General features: G+C 45.4%; 1 protein-coding gene and 1 long non-coding RNA gene across 2 annotated transcripts; one reads left to right on the top strand and one right to left on the bottom strand.

Annotated features, from left to right (window-relative positions):
- The first annotated feature begins 3136 nt into the window (after positions 1–3136).
- On the top strand, positions 3137–7017 carry LOC119318459. Its single transcript, XR_005154127.1, has 3 exons — positions 3137–3905; positions 4415–4795; positions 4898–7017. It is a non-coding gene; the product is annotated as an uncharacterized LOC119318459 (long non-coding RNA).
- A 6285-nt stretch (positions 7018–13302) lies between these two features.
- LOC119314622 (cinnamoyl-CoA reductase 1-like) lies at positions 13303–14941 on the bottom strand. Its single transcript, XM_037589339.1, has 5 exons — positions 14779–14941; positions 14534–14688; positions 14264–14446; positions 13830–14182; positions 13303–13739 (listed from the first exon to the last, which is right to left on the bottom strand). Exons 1-5 carry the CDS (start codon positions 14939–14941, stop codon positions 13556–13558), a joined length of 1038 nt encoding a protein of 345 aa, XP_037445236.1. The 3' UTR covers positions 13303–13555.
- Between the last annotated feature and the right edge of the window lie 6837 nt (positions 14942–21778).

The raw sequence follows: 21778 nt of genomic DNA, 5'->3' as shown, positions 1-21778 counted from the left end.
TAGATTTATAAATATTAATTTTATATGTGTGATTACCTCCAATTCGGGGGAAAGGCTTCATGATTCTTCCTCGAGCTGAATTATATATTTATTTTTAGCTCCTTTTATAGGGAACTTTCTGTGTGCGGGTTTTTGCCTCTGACATGTAGGAAGGGTATGATATTTGAAGAAGAACAATGGGTTTATAAATTAATTAATGATGTATGTGTGTACCTCCTAAAAAGCTGAGGCATAAAATCTGGGTTTTGTTTCACTTAGAATTCTATAGCGGCAGTTCTACAAAGGCGAATTGAAGAAAAATAGAACGAACGCTCATGAGTCACGAGAGACCATCAGAAGTCTCGAACCAAACTGAAGAAGGTTCCAAGGTTTGGCTATTGTATCATGGTCATCATAGACGACTTTTTGCACAATATCTTTTTTACAAAATCATAGCCAAACCATCCAGTGGTCTGAGGAGAAGGAGAGGGGCATGAACATAGGGGAATTCTCAATTGAGCATAAGCGCATCCAAAATGTGTTGGCCAAAATCATCAGTAATGAGGTTGTAAGTAAGGACGGGAAGTTCCACTGCAAGTCAGATGCTGAAGAAGAACGACTAACGTGAGTTCAGAACTTGCTCCTGTCGATTGCCACCGACTTCCTATGTCGGTAGATATACTACATTAAAACTACTTGTGAAGGCACTTTAAAGAAATTAGAAATTAAGAAGTAAAGGCACTTTAAAGAAATCAGAAATTAAGAAAAATAGAAACAACACCCACGAATCACGAGATTTGGGTGCAAATGCACTCGGGTGCCGCGCTGCTGCGCCGTGAAGCAAGTCAGGTTTGGAGTGTTCACAATGCATCATGCATGCGTGTCGCTGTTGGTTGCCATCGACGACGGCAGGCGTCAAGGATCGAATCTATCGGCGGGCGCCGGCGATCCAGAACAGACGACGCCGCAGCAGCGCCTCGATGCCCTAGTATCGGGCAGCTCCTATTTGGCGCGCAGGTCGTTCGTGTGGGTCGGCCCATTATGCGGTTTACTCCCCCACCTATTTTGGGAATGTAGAACCTTCCCAAAAACCCCTTTTTATTTTTTTATGTCTTCTCTATCGGTTTTTTTCTCCTTTTTTTTGTTTTTTCTTTTCTTTTCTGTTTTTCTTTTTCTTTTTTTCTTTTTATTTATTTTCTTTTTTCTTTCTTTTCCCTTTTTTTCTATTTTTTCTCTTCTTTACATTTTCACTACTTTTGCAATTTTTCTTTTCAAATTTGTGACATTTGTTTGTTCATCAAATTCAAAAAATATTCTACCATGTAGAAATTCTTTTTCAAGAATTCATATATTGTCCATCGGATTTTAAAAATGTTCATCAAAATTCAAAATTTGTTCATTGAACTATAAATATGTTCATCAAATTCTATTTTTGTTCACTTTTTTGGAAAAACTTCATCAAATTAAATATTTGTTCACATTTTTTTAGAAAAAAGTTCTTGGATACAAACTTTGTTCATCAAGTTCAAATATTGTTCATAAAATAAAAATAATTGTTCATCAGTATTAAAAAAATTCTCATAGTTGTTTAAATAAAATTTAAAAAATGTTCATTCTTTTTTAAATCGCGAACATATTTTGAAGTCAAGAACTGTTTTTTAAACAATTCGTAGTTTTTTTTAAAAATAGAACTTGTTGTGATCCCGAATTATTTTAACCTGTAATAATAAGATTAGAAAATAAAAAAATATAAAAGAATGAAAAACAAAAAAAGGAGTGCCCTGCCTCGCACATGGTCGGCCCAACAGGGCGCGCAGGAGGGCTGGAGAATGCGCGCTGCCGCAACTCGGGGGCGCCTCACGCGTTAAATAGGGGCTCCCCTCACGAGGACTATTTCTCACATTCAGCGAGCCCGAATGTTTCTCTCACTGAAGCGTTTCTACTAGTCGGGCGGGGCCACTAGGGCATAGAGAAATAGAAAAAGTAGCACAAAATGAGGGCGCGAGGGGGTCAAACCTGGGTCATTGAGATAATGCGTAGAGTAGCTAGCCACTGCGCCACTTTTGACTTCGTATTTACAAAGGAGTCACAATCTAATTGAGGTAAAAGACCCGAGTTTTTTTTCTTTCTCCGCTTCTTTTTTTTCGTTTTTTCGTTATTACAGTTTGTTTTTCTTTCGGTTTCTCTTTGTTTTTTAATGATTTTTTAAATTCTACATTCTTTCTTTCGTCCGTTCTTTTTTTTCGTCGGATTTCTTTTTTTTCATCCTTTGTTTCTTTTTATTTTTCCTTTTACATTCTTATATGCATGATCAACATTTTTTTTAAATACTTGTTCAACATTTTCTAAATACTTGTTCAACATTTTGTCAAATACTTGTTCAACATTTTTTATACATTAGCAACATTGTTTTTCAAATATTTGTTCAACATTTTGTCAAATACTCTTTAAAAAAATTCAAATACTTGTTCAACATGTGTCAAATACTTGTTCAACATTTTCCAATTGTTTTTTGAAGAGTTTTTAAATATATATATAGTTAAATATTTTAAAAAGTATAAACAAATTTTTTTAAAAAAAGCATCATCAAGATTAAACGCCCTGGACCGAGAGCTCAAATTTGTTCACTTTCGATTTTTTAGGTCCACGGTTCCCTTGGTCGTCGTTTCTTCCTTTTGCCCCCTCGTCCTCCCCAATCTCCATCTCTCAAGTCTTCATCTCTCCCTATTTAATAATAAACCACCGATTGCTTCTGGTGGTACGTCGTCAGAGTTTTTGCAAAAAAGTCCCTGTTGTTGTAGTTATTCGACCGGCAGTCCTCATCATAAGTCAGCCTGAACCGGTACGAAGGAAAAAAAAGCCAGCCCCGCACTCCCCCTCTCCGCGCCGTGCTTCGTCCCGCCTCCTGCCCTGCCTCGCTGCGCTCCGCCGGCGGCCTCCTGTCCCGCCCCGCCTCGAAGCGCTCCACCGGCCGCCTTCTGCGCCGCCCCGCCTCACCGTCCTCCGCCGCCTGCCTCCTGCCCTGCCTCGCCTCGCTCCGCCGGCGGCCTCCTGTGCCGCCCTGCCTTCCCGCGCTCCGCCGGCCGCCTCCTGCGCCGCCCTGCCTCGCTGAGCTCCGTCGGCCGCCTCCTGCGCCGCCCCATCTCACCGTGCTCCGCCGGCCGCCTCCTGCCTCCCACCGTGGAGAACGGCGACAGGCGGCTGCCAATGGACGGATACAGACAGAGGAGGGTCAGAGAGGCGCGCGGAAGGCCGACGAGGTTGGGCGGCGCCGGATCCAGAGTTCGGGGTGGTGCCATGGTTGCTCGGTGAGCTCCTGCAGGGGAAGATGGCGGGGCGAGATTTAAAGGGAGATGGGAGAGAGAAGGGAAAGGGATTGGCCAGTGGGGATTCTGCTGCTCACCGGTGAATATCGAGCGCTTGGGCACCATGCAAGGCTGCGGCTGCGGGCGGTTGGAGACGCAGCCTTAGGCAAGCTGCTGCTGCTTTCGAGTGCGAGCGTCGCTCCGTCGAGTCCGGCGGATGAAGGATTAGGGAAGGGGCGGGTTGTGGAGACTTCGAGGCGGCTGGTGGAGGCGTTGGCCTTGTCGGAAGGCCGGAGGAGGCGACTGCTGGCGGCTCGCCATGGCTGCACTTCACGGGAGCGGAGGTAGGCGTTCGATTGCCAGTCCGTGTGGATGCAGATGAGACCCAGCCGTGATGAACAAATAGTAGCAGACTGTGCTGGACTGCTGGTCTTTTCCTCCTATCTGAATTTTCTGCAGATGTGATCCAGTCGTGATAAACAAACAGCAGTAAGCCGTGCTGCTCTTTTATCTATCTGAATTTTGTGCAACTCAGATCCACCAAGGAAGAGATGGATGAGGCCGTGCTGCTCCTTTCATCTATCTCAATTGCTATATGAAAAGCTCTGAATTTCCAATCAGGTAAATATCACCACTAACTCTCATTTTCAAGCATAGTATATGTGCTTCTGCATATAAAGAATATGCGTGCTTCTTTCATTTTCTCTGTTCATACTTATACTGCAGCAGATAGATACATTTGTATACGGCACTACCATTTGTGTCTTGTCTGATATAGTTCTTTTTTAGGGATTGAACAACATCAGTTATTTTTTAGGATTAAACAACATCAGTTAGTTGTACTTGCTTGAAGTCTTGACCTTGAGCATAACCTGATATCAACAAGCAAAAACATTTGTTTTAATGTATGCAAATAGTCACATTGTCTGTTTAGTTGAGGGTCATTTTTCAGTACATGAATTTGCTGCACTGTCATGTAAAAGAATTTGCACTGATGCTAATCATAGTTCTATGGAACTGAATCAACATGGTATGTTATCCTTCTCGACATGAGTTACAAGTTCTTTATTTATTATCCTGTTAATTTAGTACTAAGTAATTTTGACGTGAAGCTCTGCCTTTGTAAGCAGCCATGAAGGGCCGATCAGAAGCGAGGTCCTTGCTGCTCGTGTCTCCTTGCTGGTGGCAACCGGACCTTCAGCTTGCCAGCGACAGGCAAGAATCCGGTCAGTGGCGGCCAAATAAGTACAGATTACGGAAGAGACCTAAGTCCGATCAACGCCCAGCTCCCAGTTACACGCTGCAATTCCCACATCCACCTCAAATGGGATAAGCGCTCCAGGCGAGGCGTCCCCGGCTAGGAGCAGATCTGGATCCCATGGGTCCACCTCTCCCCGTTCGTTGGATCTTTTTCCCCCAGCCGTGGCCACTCCTCAGGTTTGCTGGCTGATGTCACACCCGTTCCAAGGCAGGTTTTTCCCAGGGGAACCTCATGGGGTGTGTCCTACGAGGTATATATATGATTTCATGCCCTCTTTGTGCTCGACCTTTGTGTGCTCGTTCATGCAATCTTAGTTGACTCATGCGATAGATCATTTATGTTGTGTGTTTAGGTAGAAGTTTCTTGCTCGGTTCCTTTTGTTTGGGATGATCCAGATGAGATAGTGCATCAGTTGCTCACAGGAAGAAACCACCACAATGAGAATCCTCTTCTAATCTGGCAAGTACTATTCCTACTTGACTGACGAACATCGTGTCTGTAGTATCACTCGTTGTGCACTGTTGGTTATGTTGTATTACTTCTGCGGCTTTTTTTCATATTTTAACAATGGATTTTTGTGTTAGGAGCTGAGATTCACTAGCTTTCATATTCTGCTTTAGTTTTTGAATACTGAAAGTGCATACCCAATCTTAATAAAGACTGGAATCGAATTGTCTCACGAATGACTGATATTGATTTTTTTAACACAACATTTTCTTGTGATGACACAACTTTAGTTAGTAGGTTTCGCAAAGGTCACCAAGTATCAGTTATCTACCATTTAAATCTCGAGTAGTGCCGGCACGAGGCACGAGCTGTGGGCGTGGGCAGCAGGTAGACTGCCCCTTATGCTGAATTTAATTACAGTTGAAAATTATGCAATCATGAATGCCATTATGATTTGATGAATTTAACTACAGTTGCAGCTCTTTTATCATCCGAACAATTAGTTTGAAAGGTCCTTCAAATTACTGTAGCTGAAACTTTAAAGATTAACCAACTATGTTCTCCTTGATCCTGTAAAAAATATTTTATTCATTTGAAATTATATGCAGTGTTTATGCAAGCCAATACTATGAGATACTAGAAAGCAAACGAAGAAACTGATTACTTCCATTGTGTAAATCATATTTCTGAATGTAACCTACTTATTTCACCATCCTCTTTATTTGGATACACATGGCTCTGTTTTAATAAATCCCCAGTTTATCCTATACGATATGCAGGCCCTCGTTTCTTTTATCGGTAATATTTGTTTGTATGAAATTTTCAGTGTACAACATAGTTTCTTTTAAATGCTATAGGTGTCTTTCCTGTGTCTTGATTGGTGGTCCGCCTTGTTTTGGTTAGGAAAGATTGTAGGTACAGAGTAGCTTCGGAGATATATGTTCTTTTCTTACAGGTTAGTGCAAAGTAGGGAATTCACATTACTCATATATACGAGTAGGTGACAGTAATATCCTGAAGTGCAGAGTTGTTGGGCTAATTTACTAATGAAACTCACTACCATATCCTTGGATGTCTTGATCACCTCAAGGGACATTAGGGAGCTGAACTCAGGAATGTTTATACTAAAGGTGTAGCTAAAGCAACTTCATGTCTAAAAACTTGAAACTTTGGCTTCCTTCCTGTGGTCGTATGTATTTCGTTCTTACAGCTTATTTCTTTTTCAGTTTAGCAACAAAGGTTAGATAAAGGCACCCATAGGTAAAGCGAAACCTGAAAGTTTCTTTCGCTCTCCTCCCTACAGATCTATGCTTATTTCCCAATAGATATAGCTTCTTATATAATTAAAATATTGTATTTTGAGTGTGTTCGTGTTCTAAAATCAATAATGGTGGTATTCTTGGTAGAACTAATGCATTTCATTATGATTTACTATCTCGACTTAAAAAACATTGACTTATTTTACAGTCGTTGTGCACATATTACGCTGCTATACGTTTTGTAGTATTATCCTTTTAAGAACAAGTGCCGGTGCTATGTTTTGCTAATCTAAAAGGTGCAGTTTATCATTGCCCTTCAAGTATGGTGCCAGCATATATGTGTTTTAACTTTTTGTCCCTTGTTTTGCTATGTTTAACCTTTCATGCCCAGCTTCTTTGATAAACTAATTGTCCTCTTCAAGGCCACTGACTGCATGACGGAGAGGTTATCAATTGGACAGATTTGTCCTTCATTTCATTACTCGGTGCTGACCTCTTTCTCTATTTTTATCTCATTTGTCCATTACACTTTTTGAAGGATGATAATAATCTGTCAACATTGCAGAATAGCCATGCTTCTCTTTGTATTCATACACAAATTTGAAGCTTATAGCTTGATTTACATTTGAATGACTTCGGCTTTAGTGTTTACTAGAAGAGTTGGGCGCGCTTTGCTGCGTCGTTGATGTAATTGGGTTTTCATACTTTTTTTACTCCATCTATTTCAAAATATAAGGTGTATTACTTTTTTTAACTGTCAAACCTATTTAAGTTTGACCGAATTTGTGTGGAAATATATCAATATCTATAATATCAAGTCTGATTTTTAGATTCGTCATGAAATGAATTTACATATTTCATTTATTTAGTACTCCCTTCGTCTCAAAATTCTTGTCTTAAATTTGTCTAGATACAGATGTATCTAATACTAAAATGTGACTTGATACATCCGTATTTAGACAAATCTAAGACAAGAATTTTGGGATGGAGGAAGTATTATGGATGTCGACATTTTTGGCTCTGAACTTGGTCAAAGTTAAAAGAATTTGACTTTTCAATAAACTAATACACCTTATATTTTGAAACAGAGTGATTATTTGATTTGGTTAGTGGTGAAGATGATGGAGTATGTTTTTTCATTCATATATGTGGTGTTTTGATGGGCCTTTGGTGGTGTGATTTTGTGAGAAATTTTCTGCGTCGACGGTTGCATGTATTATATTGGTCCTACAGTATCACATGTTGTTGCTTCTTTTTTCTAAGTGATGAGGGTGTGTAGGATTGGTATGGTTTTTTAAGGCGGGTTGCTTTCGATTGATTTGAAAAATTGTTGACCAGTCAAAATCATGAACGAAATTCAATATTAAATTTCTCATTTGAATGAGAGAGCTCCAGAATAAGAGAGCATTTTCAATTAAAAGAATTGAGTGAGAGATTGTTGACTCGGTCAAAATCGATGACCTAATTCTAGATTGATGACCTCAATTGAATGAGAGCCCTCCAATCCTAGGGAACTTTGTGATATAGTAGACGAAGAGGTTTCATGAATTGATCAATATCGTCGTTCCAAAATGTTACCCATAGAATTTTCAAGCATAACCACATACTGTTTTACCAGAATTTAGTGTAATGTTATTTTTCTAAAAATCTAACCAATGGAATAATTGTAATATTTTATGTGTGTGTTAAAACACAATCTGTGGACTATAACTACATAGATGGGCAAGTATACATGGTAGAAATAAATAAAAGTAAATTGCTAAGAATACATCATGGAAAACAATTTTAGGCCCACTCTGCTTATGACTGGTAACCACAATTATTTTTAAAGGCATGGACAATTCAAAGTTTCACACTATTTTCTGATTTGGAAATGCTTATAAGGTGCTCGAAGAAACAACCACACTATCATATACCATATTGCATAAAGGTGTGGCGCCGTGTTAAATAGAAGACATGAACCTATGAAAGTCTTGAACTAAGCTTATTGGGTCCGTGACGTATGTTATTTTCCCCCGTTGCAACGCACGGGCATTTTATTAGTTGTCTCAAAAAAAAATCTCTTCAAGTCTGCAAGGTAAACCTTCCCAACCCCAGATCCGAATTAGCCTCCACTTCTCATCTTGCGCGGTGTGACATGGGAAAGAAATCCCGTCGACGTCGTGGTCCATCGCCCGTCGAGGCGTCCTCCTGCCACCACCAGCCGTCCGCCTGCTCTCGCATTCCCTGGGCGATGGTGGACCGAATCGCCCACCGCACCAAAGGGGACGGGGATCGGGTTGTTCGAGACGAGGTTGCCGACGGCACGCTGTCGGAGATCTCACCCACCTGCACCGGCAAGCCCATCGTCGTCTCCCTCCGGGTAGCCGAGCCCCCGGAGGTGTCCCGCCTCTACCTCCACTGGCCGGGCGGACTCAGGCCAGAGATGAGCGACATGAACAGGCCAACCGTCATCCCGGCACACGTACGTCCCCATCGACGCCTGCGGCCTTAGAGCATCTCCAACAGCCGCGCTAAACTAGTGCCGCGTCGCAAATTAGGCCGTTTTAGCACGCGCGCAACGCGGCGGGTCGCTTCAGCGGGTGCGCAAAAACGGCGCACGCGCTATAACGGGTTGGGCGCGCGGCTGAAAACACTTACCCGCGCGGCGTATTTCGGGCGCCAGCTACAGCACGCGGCACACTCGAGCACTCGCGCCGCACTCTCTCCTCTCCTCGTCCTACGCCCCGTGCGCGCCGGCGCCCTGCCACCCACCCATGGACGCGCACACCGGCGCCCCGCTCACCCTGCTGTACAGCCGCGACCCCCCTCCCCCGCCGCCGCCGCCGCCGGAAACCCTAGCGCGGGAAGCGCTGGCGTCGCCACCGCCGGAGCTCCGCCGAGCGTCGGCCTCGTGCGCAGCCTCTTCTTGCCGCCGCAGATGACCACGGCGCCGGGTGGCGTCGCGCCGGTGCCGTCCCGTGCCACCGCCGCACCGTCGAAGAAGGTCCCCAATGCGGCGCGGACGAAGAAGGGCAAAACATCCGCGAAGAAAAACAAGACGGCGGACGGCTCCGGCACCACGAAGGCGAGGGGAAAGAAGCTAGCAGGGCGTTCGACGGCCGCGGCGGCTACCGAAGCGCCGACGAGCTCACTCGTTGAGCCGGCCGCCGACGCGCACCACGTGTTCGACGAAATGCCCCCAAGGTGAAAAAATTTCCAACTTTTCATTTCTTCTTATTTTTTAAAATGCATCATCATCACATATAGATAGCTTATTTGCATTGTTCAAAAAACTTTGTAGTCTCAACGATGATGCATACATGTCCACTATGGGTGTTGGGTCCAACAATTCACATTGGTCTCAAACCAATGACATCCATTTCGAAGACCATGAGTTTGAGGTGGACGAGGAGGGTGAGGGAATTGTCGAGGCGCCGAAAGGAAGAGCGGGCAATTACTCAACCAACGATGACAAGTTACTATGCCATACTTATTTGCAAGTGTCGAGGGATCCATCCATTGGAGGTGATCAAAGTAGAGACGCGTATTGGGGGCGAATGAAAGAACACTTTGATGCTCACAACTTGAGTGGAATTGACCGCTCCGAGAGATCACTTCGGTCCCGATGGTCGACAATCAACTCGGATTGTCAAAAGTGGGCGGCCGTACAAAAGGCAGTTGACAAGATTAACCCAAGTGGCACAAATGAGGATGATCGAGTAAGTGGCATCTCATATATATTCATCATACTTGTTTTTGGTGACCGAAGTGCTAACTTGTTTTGTTTTTCTTGTAGAACAACATTGCACAAAACTTGTTCAAAGAAGAGACAAGGACAACCAAGAAGGGGAAGATCAAGAAAGGCAGGGTCTTTACCTTGCCTCATTGCTATGAAGTGTTAAAGGATGATGAGAAATGGAAGAAGCGTGATGGTTTGGAGAATTTGCATTTGAGCAACAAACGGAAGCGAGCAATTGAGATGAATGAGGAGGAGGAGGAGGAGGATGCATCAAGTGATGACGGCAAGAGAAGCCCCACACCCAACTCAGTTTCATACTCGAAGCCAAAACGACCGGATGGGTGCAAGAAAGACAAAACCGAAAAGAAGAAGAGGAAAGGAGATGATGAGCTTAAAAATGCTATGAAAGCTATTGTGAAGGCAAGTGTCGAAGCCAATGAGGTGAGGAAAATGGCAAGGAACCAAGATGCCGTGGCCGAGGAGAGGAGGTTGGCGGCCGAGGAGAGAAGGGTGGCGGCCGAGGAGAGAAAGGTGGCTTTGGAGGAGAGGAAAGTGAGCAACGAGGAGCGAGCTAAGTTGTTGGAATGGGAGAAGCACTTGTTCTTCTTGGACACATCTAACCTCAATGCTGCGCAAAAAGAGTATGTCAATCTTGCCCAACAAGAAGTCTTGATCCAAAAAAGAGTCTTGGTTCGTGCAATGGGTGGCGGTGGCCTCGGCGCCATGGGTGGCGGTGGCTTCGGCGCCATGGGTGGCGGTGGCCTCGGCGCCATGGGAGGCATGGGTGGCTTCGGAGCCATGGGAGGCATGGGTGCACCTCTGGCCGCCATGGGAGGCATGGGTGGCTTTGGAGCACCCTCCGACGCTATGGCCGTCATGGGAGGCATGAGTTTTGCTTCTCTCATGGGAGGCATGGGTGCACCTCCGGCCGCCATGGGTGCAATGTCTTTCGATGTGCCTTCTCACACACATTCCCATGAAGATGCCGTTGAAGATCTTGCCAACACCGTCGGAGCTTCACATGATGCGGTGCGTGATGCGGTGCGTGATGAGGAGAGGGAGGAAGATTCATCTTCGGAGGCGGAAGAGTCGTCTTCGGAAGATGAGGACGAAGATGAAGACGAGGAAGATGAAGATTGATGTGTCTTTCATGTCTTGAACTTTAGTTTGCATTTGAACTTGGTTGGATGAACTTATGGGCATGATTTTGAACTTGTGGGCATGAACTTTTATTCATCAACTTGTTTGTGTCAAATTTCACATGTTCACTTTGTCCAAAATATCATATATGCAAAATGCCCGGCGAGTCGCGCGCGTTGTATTTTTGCGCTCTGCTAGAGCGGCGCGCGCGCGCTGCATTACAGCGCGGTTGCTGGAGCCAGCGCAGGCGGGCGCGCAAAACCAGCCGCAACGCGCGCGGTAAACAGGTATTTTGCGCGCGCGACGCTTAGCGCGGCTGTTGGAGATGCTCTTAGCACCATCAGTTACCCCATCGACTATTTCGTCTACACGGCCCCCTCCCGCCCCAACAGGTCCACGTCGCTCCGGCGACTACCGACGCACTTCAAGAGCGGCCGGGTGGACGCTGCTATGATGGATCACTACTGCAAGCCGTACCTGAGTCATCATCAGCGGGCAATGTGGCGTGGAGACATCGGTCTCCTGTGCCGTGGCGACGGTGGGTTCACGGTGGCGAACCTCTCGGTGGGCGTTCAACCGTGGCTCTCTCTCGGTGAGTTCTCAGTGCTGCACCATACCCCTGAGGAGACGGACATGAAATGGGAGGTCAAGCAGCTGCCAACGCCAGTGCCTTGTGACGGTCATGACGGCACCCCGAACCTGGTGAACGGTGGCCGTTCCTGTTCCTGGGAAACTGACATTGTCATCCCCTTTGAATTTGATGGTCGCCATTTGTGCTGGGTCGACCTCTATCTGGGCTTGCTGTTTGTGGACGTCGTCATCAATCATCCACCGCTGCCACGTTATGCCCGGCTACCCGTGGAGCTGGATCAACGTCGTACGTACATTGATTCCGGGGCCCCTGATCCAGCCCGCCGCGTGTGCGTCACCGACGCAGGCATTATGCAGCTCATCAGCATTAGCAACGACGCAGGTCGCAGTGTCCTCGCCCGCTCGTGTTCCGCTTTCAACATCACAACCTGGACCTTCAACTTCGAGCCAGCGCAATGGCACAAGGTTGTCACCATCAGATCCGACGAGTTCTGGGCCGCTATTGACACAGATAAGCGTCTTCCACGTCTCCTTCCAGAGTTTCCGACAATGAGCATGGTTGATCCTGATGATGTTTGCTTCACGTTGGAGGATAGCTACCACAATTTCTGGCTGGTAAGCGTCAACATTAAGAACAAGGTCCTGGGGGCTGTCGCGCTCTACATCAACGAGGAGGAAGAAGAGGAAGGACGCGCTTCTGGTGTGTTCTATGGCAACTCCTTCATCGCCAGCCGGATCACCCGGTACATGGATAAGGATGCTATCAAAAGTCTTGAAATGAGCAAGAAATTGCAGCAAGCAAAACAGGGGCGCACCATGGAAAAGATGAGTTGAAGACCATAACAGGCTATCGATGTCTTTTTCTATATCAGGGAATCCTGATTTCTTATTTCATTCCATGCTTTGCTCTGTTATTTCTATCATGATTGTCATAGGCTGTCAACGTTGTATGCTTGTATGACCTTCATACGCGACAGGTATTCTCAATCAGCCAGAGTCCATGAAGAAACGCTGAATGTCCCATTTCAGTAGAGATCAGGCTTGTAAGCAGGGACGAAGCTAAAAAAAATTGATAGATCATGTCTATGGCTGTGGGGTCATCTTCTATAAATAGGTAAATGATCGGTATTAAGTTAGTGAAGAATTTACCACGCATGGATGGCAATTTCGTTTGAATTATCATAGGCTGTTTTGTTTTCGAGAATGTCATGGACTGTCTATATGCTTTGCCTCTATTGTATATCTTGTTATGCAGAGACAAGTTTGAAACTGTGTGACTGTGTCCCCTCAGAAAAAAATAGTTTGAAATTGTATGGGATTGGATCATCTTGATATGTCGACATAAGTTCCCTTCAACGAGAAAACCAAAACGATAAAAAAGAAAAGAAACAACAGTATCTTTGCCAACTATGGTGGCTATTTGCAATTTACTCTCCCTGTGAGAAATGGAATATAGTAGTACTTGTATGAAATCAGACTTGTAAGACTCATTCTTCTCCATCGATCCAAAATGACGTTATCATTTATTTGTAAATTACAACATGACAACTTTTACATGTTACATTCTGCACTTGCAGAAATACGCCATTTACATGATGAATCCCTAAAATCCTGATTTCTTCCTAGGAAAAAGCCTTCTTTTGCTCCTCCTGCTTTGCTCTGTTTATCATTGAACCAGAATGACAGTATCATCATTCATTACATAATAGTAGTATTTACATGCTACACTTTATACTTGTAGAAACACACAATTCCATGTTGAATCTTAGAAAACATGATTTCTTGTTCATCTTCTTCTTTCATTCCTGCTTTGCTCTGTTTATTTCATCAGGCAGGCTTGTCCCGTGGCCTGTTACAAGTAGGCACGCTTTTGTGTTATGGGAACAACGGGCAGAGGAAGGTGGCCCTTTTTCTGCAAGCATGTCACCGTCTCATACAAACTTTCCCTCAACGGAGTGAACTCCAACCCCAGCTCCCTCAGCCTCAGGTTTGAGAACTTGTACGGCTTCGCCATGGGCTTGCCGTCGTCTTCGCACCTGCCAGGCCGCGCCAAGGAAATCCGCGATGAGCAAGCAAGCACAACACCCATAATAATGACACAAAGATCGTTTTATAGTCGAACGTACTTGGCAGTTATGTGGTACTGCGAGAAGAGGTCGCCGAGCAGCTGCAGGAAATGTGCGCGGTGTAGCACGGCACCGATGCAGAGGTAGCGGCCACGCGCGTTGGGGTGCTCGTAGACGAGAATGTGTGCACGGGCGACATCGCGGACGTCGGTGTAGGCGGCGACGGCGTTCGGGTAGGTGGGCTTGGCGCCGGTGAGGTAGCGGGCGACATGGCTGCTGCTAAAGTTGAGCGTCTGCTGCAGCATGGGGCCCATGGTCATGGACGGCACCACCACTGCAAGCTCCAGGCCCCTCTTAGCGGCCTCCTCTGTCGCAGTGATCTCCGCCATCATCTTCGCGCAGCAGTAGAGGTTCTGTATTGCACATGGCGATCGATAAATGAGCGCGGTTCACCAGCGAGAAACAACAGATGCGATGGAGCAGAGTATTCTTACGCCTGTGTTCTTGCAGAAGTCGTAGTCGCTCCAGCAGGACTCGTCGAGCACGGCGTCAGGGCCGCGGTTGGGGTTCATGTGCACGGTGCCGTAGGACGACGTGAACACCACACGCCTCACGCCGGCGTCCGCCGCCGCTCTGATCACGTTCTTGGTTCCCTCGACGGCGACTGGCACAAGGTCCTGCAAGTTAGTGACACATTTAGGAAGCAAGTACACGGACCTTGTTAAAATCGATAGAAGTGAGCAGAGCAGAGGAAGTGAACTCACAGGGTCGTTGGAGACCGGGGAGGCGACATGGAAGACGCCCTGGCAGCCGCGGAAGGCGGCGTGGAGGCCTTCATAGTCGAGGACGTCGGCGCGACACAGGGTGAGCCTCTCCTCGGCGCCCTCCAGCGCGAGCAGGTGCGCGTTCTTGCGGTCAGCTGCAGAAACCACTCCAGCATTAGATGTGCTACATAATTGGGCAAGATCGATCATGGAGCAACGCACGGTGTAAGTAAACAGTGACTTACCGGGGTCCCTGGCGGTTCCCCTGACGCGGTAGCCGCGGAGGAGGAGCTCCTTGACGACCCAGGAGCCGATGAAGCCTCCGGCCCCGGTGACGCAGACCAGCTCCTGCTCCGGCCGCCGCTGCTTCATCTCGCCGTTGTCGGTGGCCTTGCCAATCGACGGCATAGTGAATCGGTGTTTGATGACCAGGGTGGTCGATCAATATGTGGATGTTGAAGCAAGATTGCTAGTCGGCTAACTGCACGGGCTAGCTAGTACAGTAGTACCAAACTGCCTTTGCTTGATGCTTGCTGCTGACGATGATCAGTGGGTCGAGCTTGTGTGTTCTGTCCGGTTAACGCGCTCCACTATTTATACTGCAAAGCAGTGGCACCGTTGCACAACAGCACGACAAAACTGCGGTGCAATACTACCTGGGCTCGAGTGCGTGCGCGGGAAGTCGATGGGAGGCACGTCTCCCGGCTGCAGCTCGTTTTGTTTATGGAATGGTGCAGCCATCCATCGACTGAATATTCAGGGGCGTGACACGACCGGATGGGTGGGTTTGGGGCTCAGCCGACATTGGACTGGAGCACGGCAGATTCCGTTTCCGCGAAGCGAATCCTTCCAGCTGCCACGGAAAGGTCCACCACCTTGCGCGTCATCATTCCTTCCATGACAAAACCTATGCTTGGTACTCCCTCCATTCCCAAATATAAGTCTTTTTAAAGATTGCAACAAGTAACTACATACGGAGCAAAATGAGTGAATCTATACTCTAAAATATGTCTACATACATCCGTATGTTGTAGTCTATTTGAAATGTCTAAAAAAACTTATATTTAGAAACGGAGGGAGTACTATTGAAATGTCCTGGATTTGACTTTCCTCTCTGGTAAAGGTGTCTTTTTAATAGACAATATATCAAGTTTGTGGAGAAATACATTACATCTACTCCTTCCATTTCTAAATATATATCTTCTAAAAGATTTCAATATAAACTATATACGAATGTATATAAACATATTTTAGAGTGTAGATTCACTCATTTTGCTTTGTATGTAGTTCATACTGAAATCTCTAAAATGGACTTATGTTGAAATGTCCTGGATTTGACTTTCCCCTCTGGTAAATGTGTTTTTTTAATAGACATATATCAAGTTTGTGGAGTAGAATGTCAAACATATATCATTAGATTCATCATAAGATGTACTTTCATATTTTATGTATTTCGTATTGTAGATATAAATATTCTTTTCTATAAAAATTGGTCACAGTTAGCATAGCTTAACTTTTAAAAAATTTATACGCACTACATTAAGGAACGGAAGGAGTATAAGTTTCGCTAAAAGGGGTAATCGTGATAAAGAAAACTGTTAAAGGAGGTAATTAGCATCAAAATCATCAGCGTAGGGGGTCAAAATTAGAATTCGCTCAAAATGAATTTTTTTTTGACCAAAAATTAGTAGGGGAAAACCCCTAATGTAAGTCATTTTTCTATTAATAATGTAAAAAAATGAATTATGTTGTGATAATTTGAATCTAAGTCTTCGGAATCACTAATTTACCTTCATTATTCTTTATCCAATGGTTGTGGAGATACTTCAGATAAGAATGAATGTCGAGATAGTTATTTCCTTGTGTTTTTTTATGATACCCGAGCGTGCTTTGCAATAGATCTGTTTCCTCATGTTGAATGGCAGTTTTTTCAAAGCCTTGTTCATTTTTTAGGGAAAAACTAACGGTACCATGTGCAAGGGAACGTATCCAGTGAACTCAAAGCATATGGTGTGCCCCCAATATCCATGGATTTCATTTAAATTTTTGAAAGATTACGATATTTTGTGAGGATATAAGTAGAATCTACATTCAAAAAACATATCTCGAAAAGACAAAAAAACAAATCATGGGGTAAATAGTTGAAGTGTGAACTGGATGGCCCTTTTTTCATCATAAATCATTTTTGTTGGTGTACTTTGTTTCACCTCGACGCAACCCATATGCTTTCTTCTCTTCCCGTTCATATCCTTATCCCTTCATGGGAAGTGTGTGCCTCTCTCTCTCTCTCTCTCTCTCTCTCTCTCTCTCTCTCTCATGTCTCGCTTGCCGCTCCATTAACTCGGGGCTCTCCTCCCATAGCCCGACCAGGGCAGATGCTGGTTTTTGGCTCCCTCTCTCGTCATCTCCTCAATGCACATGTAGTTGCAATAGGGGCACTGAGTGGGTAGTGTTGCAAGACGAAGATGTTTCGAAGTCGAGAGATCCTGGGTCAAGGGAAGTTGCGATGGTAGCGACCATGCCGTTGCAATAGGGGCACTGAGAGGGTAATGCTGCAAAACGAAGATGTTTCGAAGTCGAGAGATGCTGCTTCAAGGGATGTTGCGATGGTGGCGACCATGTGTTGCGACCGTGGTGGCTGGTTGCACGACCATAGTGAATCGGGGTGCTGCGATGGCTGTGACCGCCCGCTGCGAGCATGACCGTCATGTGCTGGAACCGGCTGTCGGCGATGCTATTTGCGTGAGTACGTGATTTTGGAACCGGTCGTCGGTGATACTGCGATGACCCTCGTGCTGGAGTTGGTTGACGGTGATGTTGCTCTTAGGAGTGCGCGATGCTGGAATCGGTCGGCGGCGATGATGTGTGCTCGCTAGCGGGGCATGCCATGAGCGTGGCGTCGGGTTGCTGCAAGCCCGCTGGCAAGCGGCAAACACGACACCGGGTTGATGCATCCGGCCGAGGACTCTCATGTCGCGGGTGACTCACAATGTTGCAAGCTATCGACGAGAAGGAAACACCATCGGCGATGCTGCAATTCGCCGACGACCGACGACGATGACCGATGGGAGGGTCACAAAGTGTCAGCAACAAGAACGTTAAGCAGGGACGCATACGACAGCCCAAAGCTAAGAGTGCGCTTTCGGCCGGTGTCTATTTTTTGTATAGAAGAAGAGGTTGCGAGGCGAAGGAACGACAACACGATCCAAGTGTTCAAAAAACAAAAGACAACATGATCCAACGATCACTGGTGTGCTAATCCTATGACCCACGAGGGACCGATCGTAGGATGGGATCGGTCAGTTGACCCATAGCAGTACCCTTTCAAATCTGGATTTAATTTTTTTTGTAGCACAATGGTTTCTGAAATATTATTTTTAGCATTGAAAAAATGGCTGATTTGAAATCGGCTGCTGGGTACCGTCCGATGCTGCCCGGTGCACCTACGCGTGGTGGACTTGAGCTACGCCCGCAGGAAAAAGATTGGCAGGAACGAGCTGCCGACAGAGAGACACGGGCCACCGGAGCTACCCCACGCGGGAGGAGCAGCACGAGTTGCTTCTTTGCTTCTCCGCTGACGCGAGCAAGAGGCCGTCAAAAGCACGTTCTGGAATCTCAAACATGGGGCAGTACCATCACGATACCAGCCGCTTCCCGAGCATATATATGCCGGCTGCTGGAGGTCAGGCAGTCAACTCGACTCGTGAATATGCTGCGTATTGGCCTGACTGTTTTGATCAACAGAGGAGGATAATATTTAATATTGTCTTCTCATTATTTTGAGAAAAACGAACGAGGTCCGAAGAAGCTTTCGGGTTCCCTCTTTTTTTTTTTGGCAACTTTCGTGTTCCCTCTTGGTGCCTACAAGTCTATGTAAGTGTTAATAATGGGAGATTGCCAATTGCTCTTTTCTACTCCCTCCGCCTCATAATGTGAGATGTTTTCATTCTAGTGTAGAGTCAAAAAAACGTCTTACATTATGAGATGGAGGAAGCCCGTTGACACATCTGAACAATGTTCAGGTGTATCTACTTTAAGCTCTCGTTTGTTCATGCATGCAGCCATGACCTTCAAAATTGTCTGGTCACAAGCATATGATTGGTGTGATGGAGAGTGAGAAAGAAATAAAATGACGATTCAAGGTGGGCCATATCTTTTTTTTCTTCTAAAAGGGGCGCTTTATTACTTAAAATATTTAAGCATTACACCCGGCCTATGCATAACTAAATACACACAGCCAAATAAGATCATCTAACATAAATAAAAATAAAAAGACGAATTACAACGAAACATGTAGAATCCGTATAACGCCTAAAGCGGAGGGGGGCCAATCCTTAGATCCTGCTGCCACCCATGTTGGATAAAAGTATCCTTCGCCGTAGCCTCCAATCGTGTACACACCTCCGTAAACAGGCCTCGATTCTCCACGCGTTGTAGAGAGGACCATAAATGAAGAGTCCTGATACATCTGTAGATAACCTGCAACAGAGAAGTAATTTTATCATTAAAAACCTTATCATTTCTACATAAGCAAAGCGACCAAATAACGGCAAGCGCTCCCACCATGAGAATAGTTCTAAACCTGTGATCAATCCCATGTAACCAGTTGCCAAATACATTAGCAACACTACAGAAAGGATACAAGCCAGAAGCTATTTGGATGACTGACCATATAGAACGAGCCAATTTGCATTGGAAGAATAAATGTTTTATTGTCTTCTCATGGTGACAAAAGACACATAGCGGGCTTCCATGCCAATTCCTCTTAATAAGGTTATCTTTAGTAAGAATGACTCCGCGACGAAGATACCATGCAAAGATTTTATTCTTAAGTGGTATCTTCATCTTCCAGATCTTTTTGTTATTAACAACTAGCACATCAGACTGAATTAACGCTCTATACATAGAATCCATTGAGAATTGTCCATTCCAATGGAGGTTCCATCGGAATTCAGACCCATGTGACAATTGCACCATGGACAACCGTTGGAGCAGGATGTTCCACGATTGGAGTCTGGGTCCAATTAAGTCTCTTCTGAACGTCACATTTGGCGGAAATGATTCCATTACCGTGGCGATAGTATCACCTTTGTGGCGCACAATGTTGTATAGAGCCGGATATTGTTTCCGGAGTGTGGCATTTCCTAGCCACTTGTCCTCCTAGAATCTAATTTCCGTGCCGTCCTTAATCAAGAAGGATCCATAGCAGAAGAAATATTTCTTCGTAGCCACTAGACCCGCCCAAAAGTGGGAATCCCTAGGCTTCCGATATACTTGGGATACCACCTTGGAACCCACATATTTTCTCCTTCGAAGGGTTTGCCATACACCATCTTCCGTTAGTAATTTAAACAACCATTTATCAAGGAGGGCCCTATTCTTAACCTCAAGGTCATGAATGCCCAACCCGCCTTGGTCTTTAGGACGGTAAACCACACTCCATTTAGCCAGTCGATATTTCTTTCTCTCGCTATCTCCTTGCCCAAAGTATCTTGATCGAAAGTAATCCAATCTATGTAAAACTCCTTTTGGTAACTGGAAGAAGGAAATCATATATAGTACTATATTACTAAGTACTGAACTTATGAGGACCAATCTTTTCCCTAGAGACAGCAGTTTACCTTTCCAACTGCTAAGGCCTCCTTTGGTTCATAGGGTAGAAAAATCGTAGAAATAGCAAAGTCATAGGAAATGAGATGACATGTATCTCAAATCCTATGAGTAGGAATAGAAAAGAAGATGCCCTTTGATTCACATCATAGGATTTTTTCCATTGAGTCTAGGCTAATGTTTATTTTCTTATAAAATGTGGAGGATAGGAAGAATTCTTCCATAGGAATAGGATTCCATTCCTACGAACCAAATAGGCTCTAAAGAAATTTTTTCTATAGAAATCCTATCCTATGAAATTCCTACAAAATTCTTCTAAACTAAAGGAGGCCTAAATCTTTTTTGCAGGGCCATATCTTATGTGGCGGGCTGCTAGAACACCTTCATACCCTTCCCATATATGGACTGGATTTAAGGAGTGTCAGACACCCGTACATATAGGAATGATTTTTTTGCAGGGTTATGTAGGAATGATTTAGGGCTCTAGTTGAAAAAAAAGTTTACTCTCTCTCTCTCTCTCTCTCTCTCTCTCTCTCTCTCTCTCTCTCTCTCTCATGTTCGGGCACATTAGAAAAGACGTTGTGTCTGGTTAGAGATCCTCTAACATCCATTGCCGTGCCATGTGGCTTCCTCCAAGCTACCAAACATATGCCGTCTTTTGAAAGGCAGACATGCGAGTGAAATCAGTCAACTCGACTCATATACCTCTTCTCACAATATGCCGCGGACTGCTTTGAGCAACAACTCAAGGTAGCTTCATTCAAAATAATGCAAAAATGCAAGATAAACTTAATGATAGGTCAAACAATATGATTGGTCTAATAAATGTTGACATTTTTATTCTATAAACTTCATTAAAGTTTGCAAATTTTGACTCAAGACAAAATTAATTGCAGCAACGTTTGCAAATTTAGTGCAGTCAGCTTATGACCATTTCTACGCGACAAGTATGTAGAAAATCACTGATAACCTTTACCACCACCACCCCCCCCCCCCTGCAGGAGCGAGCACCACAAGGGAGCTTCAAGGTCGACCACGCGTTGCCCTCACCAGTGCAAGCGGCCACACGACTTCTATGAGAGGGGGGGGGGGAGCGCTTGTCCTGTGCTAGAGACGGTGAGTTAGCAAATCGGGGGAACACGGTTGCAAAGTGCTACAAGAGATGTCTGATAGCGATGCGACGAGCACATGGGGATGCTATGACCCGTGGGCTGCGATGTTGCAACCTGCAGCCGCGGATGCAGCGTCCGGATGGTGCTAAAATTGGTACCCTCTCTTGACAATGTTGAAACCAAGAGAAAGGGGTGTCTGCAAGCGAAGCTGGACCCGCCTCCTGAAGATGCAACGATCGGCGGTCGAGGATGTTGCAACCGATAGTTGAGGATTGAACGACCGACGGATGGGGTTTGCTGAAAACGACTGTCGGGGATCCTACGACCACGGTCGACACTATTGCGACCACAACCGCCACTACTGCCCAGAGAAGCATGTGGTGCTAGAGATGTGAGAGTGGAAGCTACGAGCGATCATGGCGGTAGGGGGTAGGAGTTGTGAGCAAGGATGTGAGATAGGGAACCGACTTTCTTCAATCCTACAATCTGCTGTCAGGGCTACTACTATTGGAGAGCATGGGAC

Source organism: Triticum dicoccoides, chromosome 6A (genome assembly GCF_002162155.2).
Source record: "Triticum dicoccoides isolate Atlit2015 ecotype Zavitan chromosome 6A, WEW_v2.0, whole genome shotgun sequence".
Lineage (NCBI taxonomy): Eukaryota > Viridiplantae > Streptophyta > Magnoliopsida > Poales > Poaceae > Triticum > Triticum dicoccoides.
This window is presented reverse-complemented; position numbering and strand designations above follow the sequence as displayed.

Bases quoted from the DNA above. Each gene is read 5' to 3' on its own strand.
- LOC119314622 (XM_037589339.1), bottom strand. From the start codon at position 14,941: ATGCCGTCGATTGGCAAGGCCACCGACAACGGCGAGATGAAGCAGCGG. The intron at 14,689-14,778 runs GTAAGTCACTGT...TGGTTTCTGCAG, and splicing joins GGGAACCGCCAGGGACCCCG to CTGACCGCAAGAACGCGCAC. The intron at 14,183-14,263 runs GTAAGAATACTC...TGTGCAATACAG, and splicing joins ACTTCTGCAAGAACACAGGC to AACCTCTACTGCTGCGCGAA.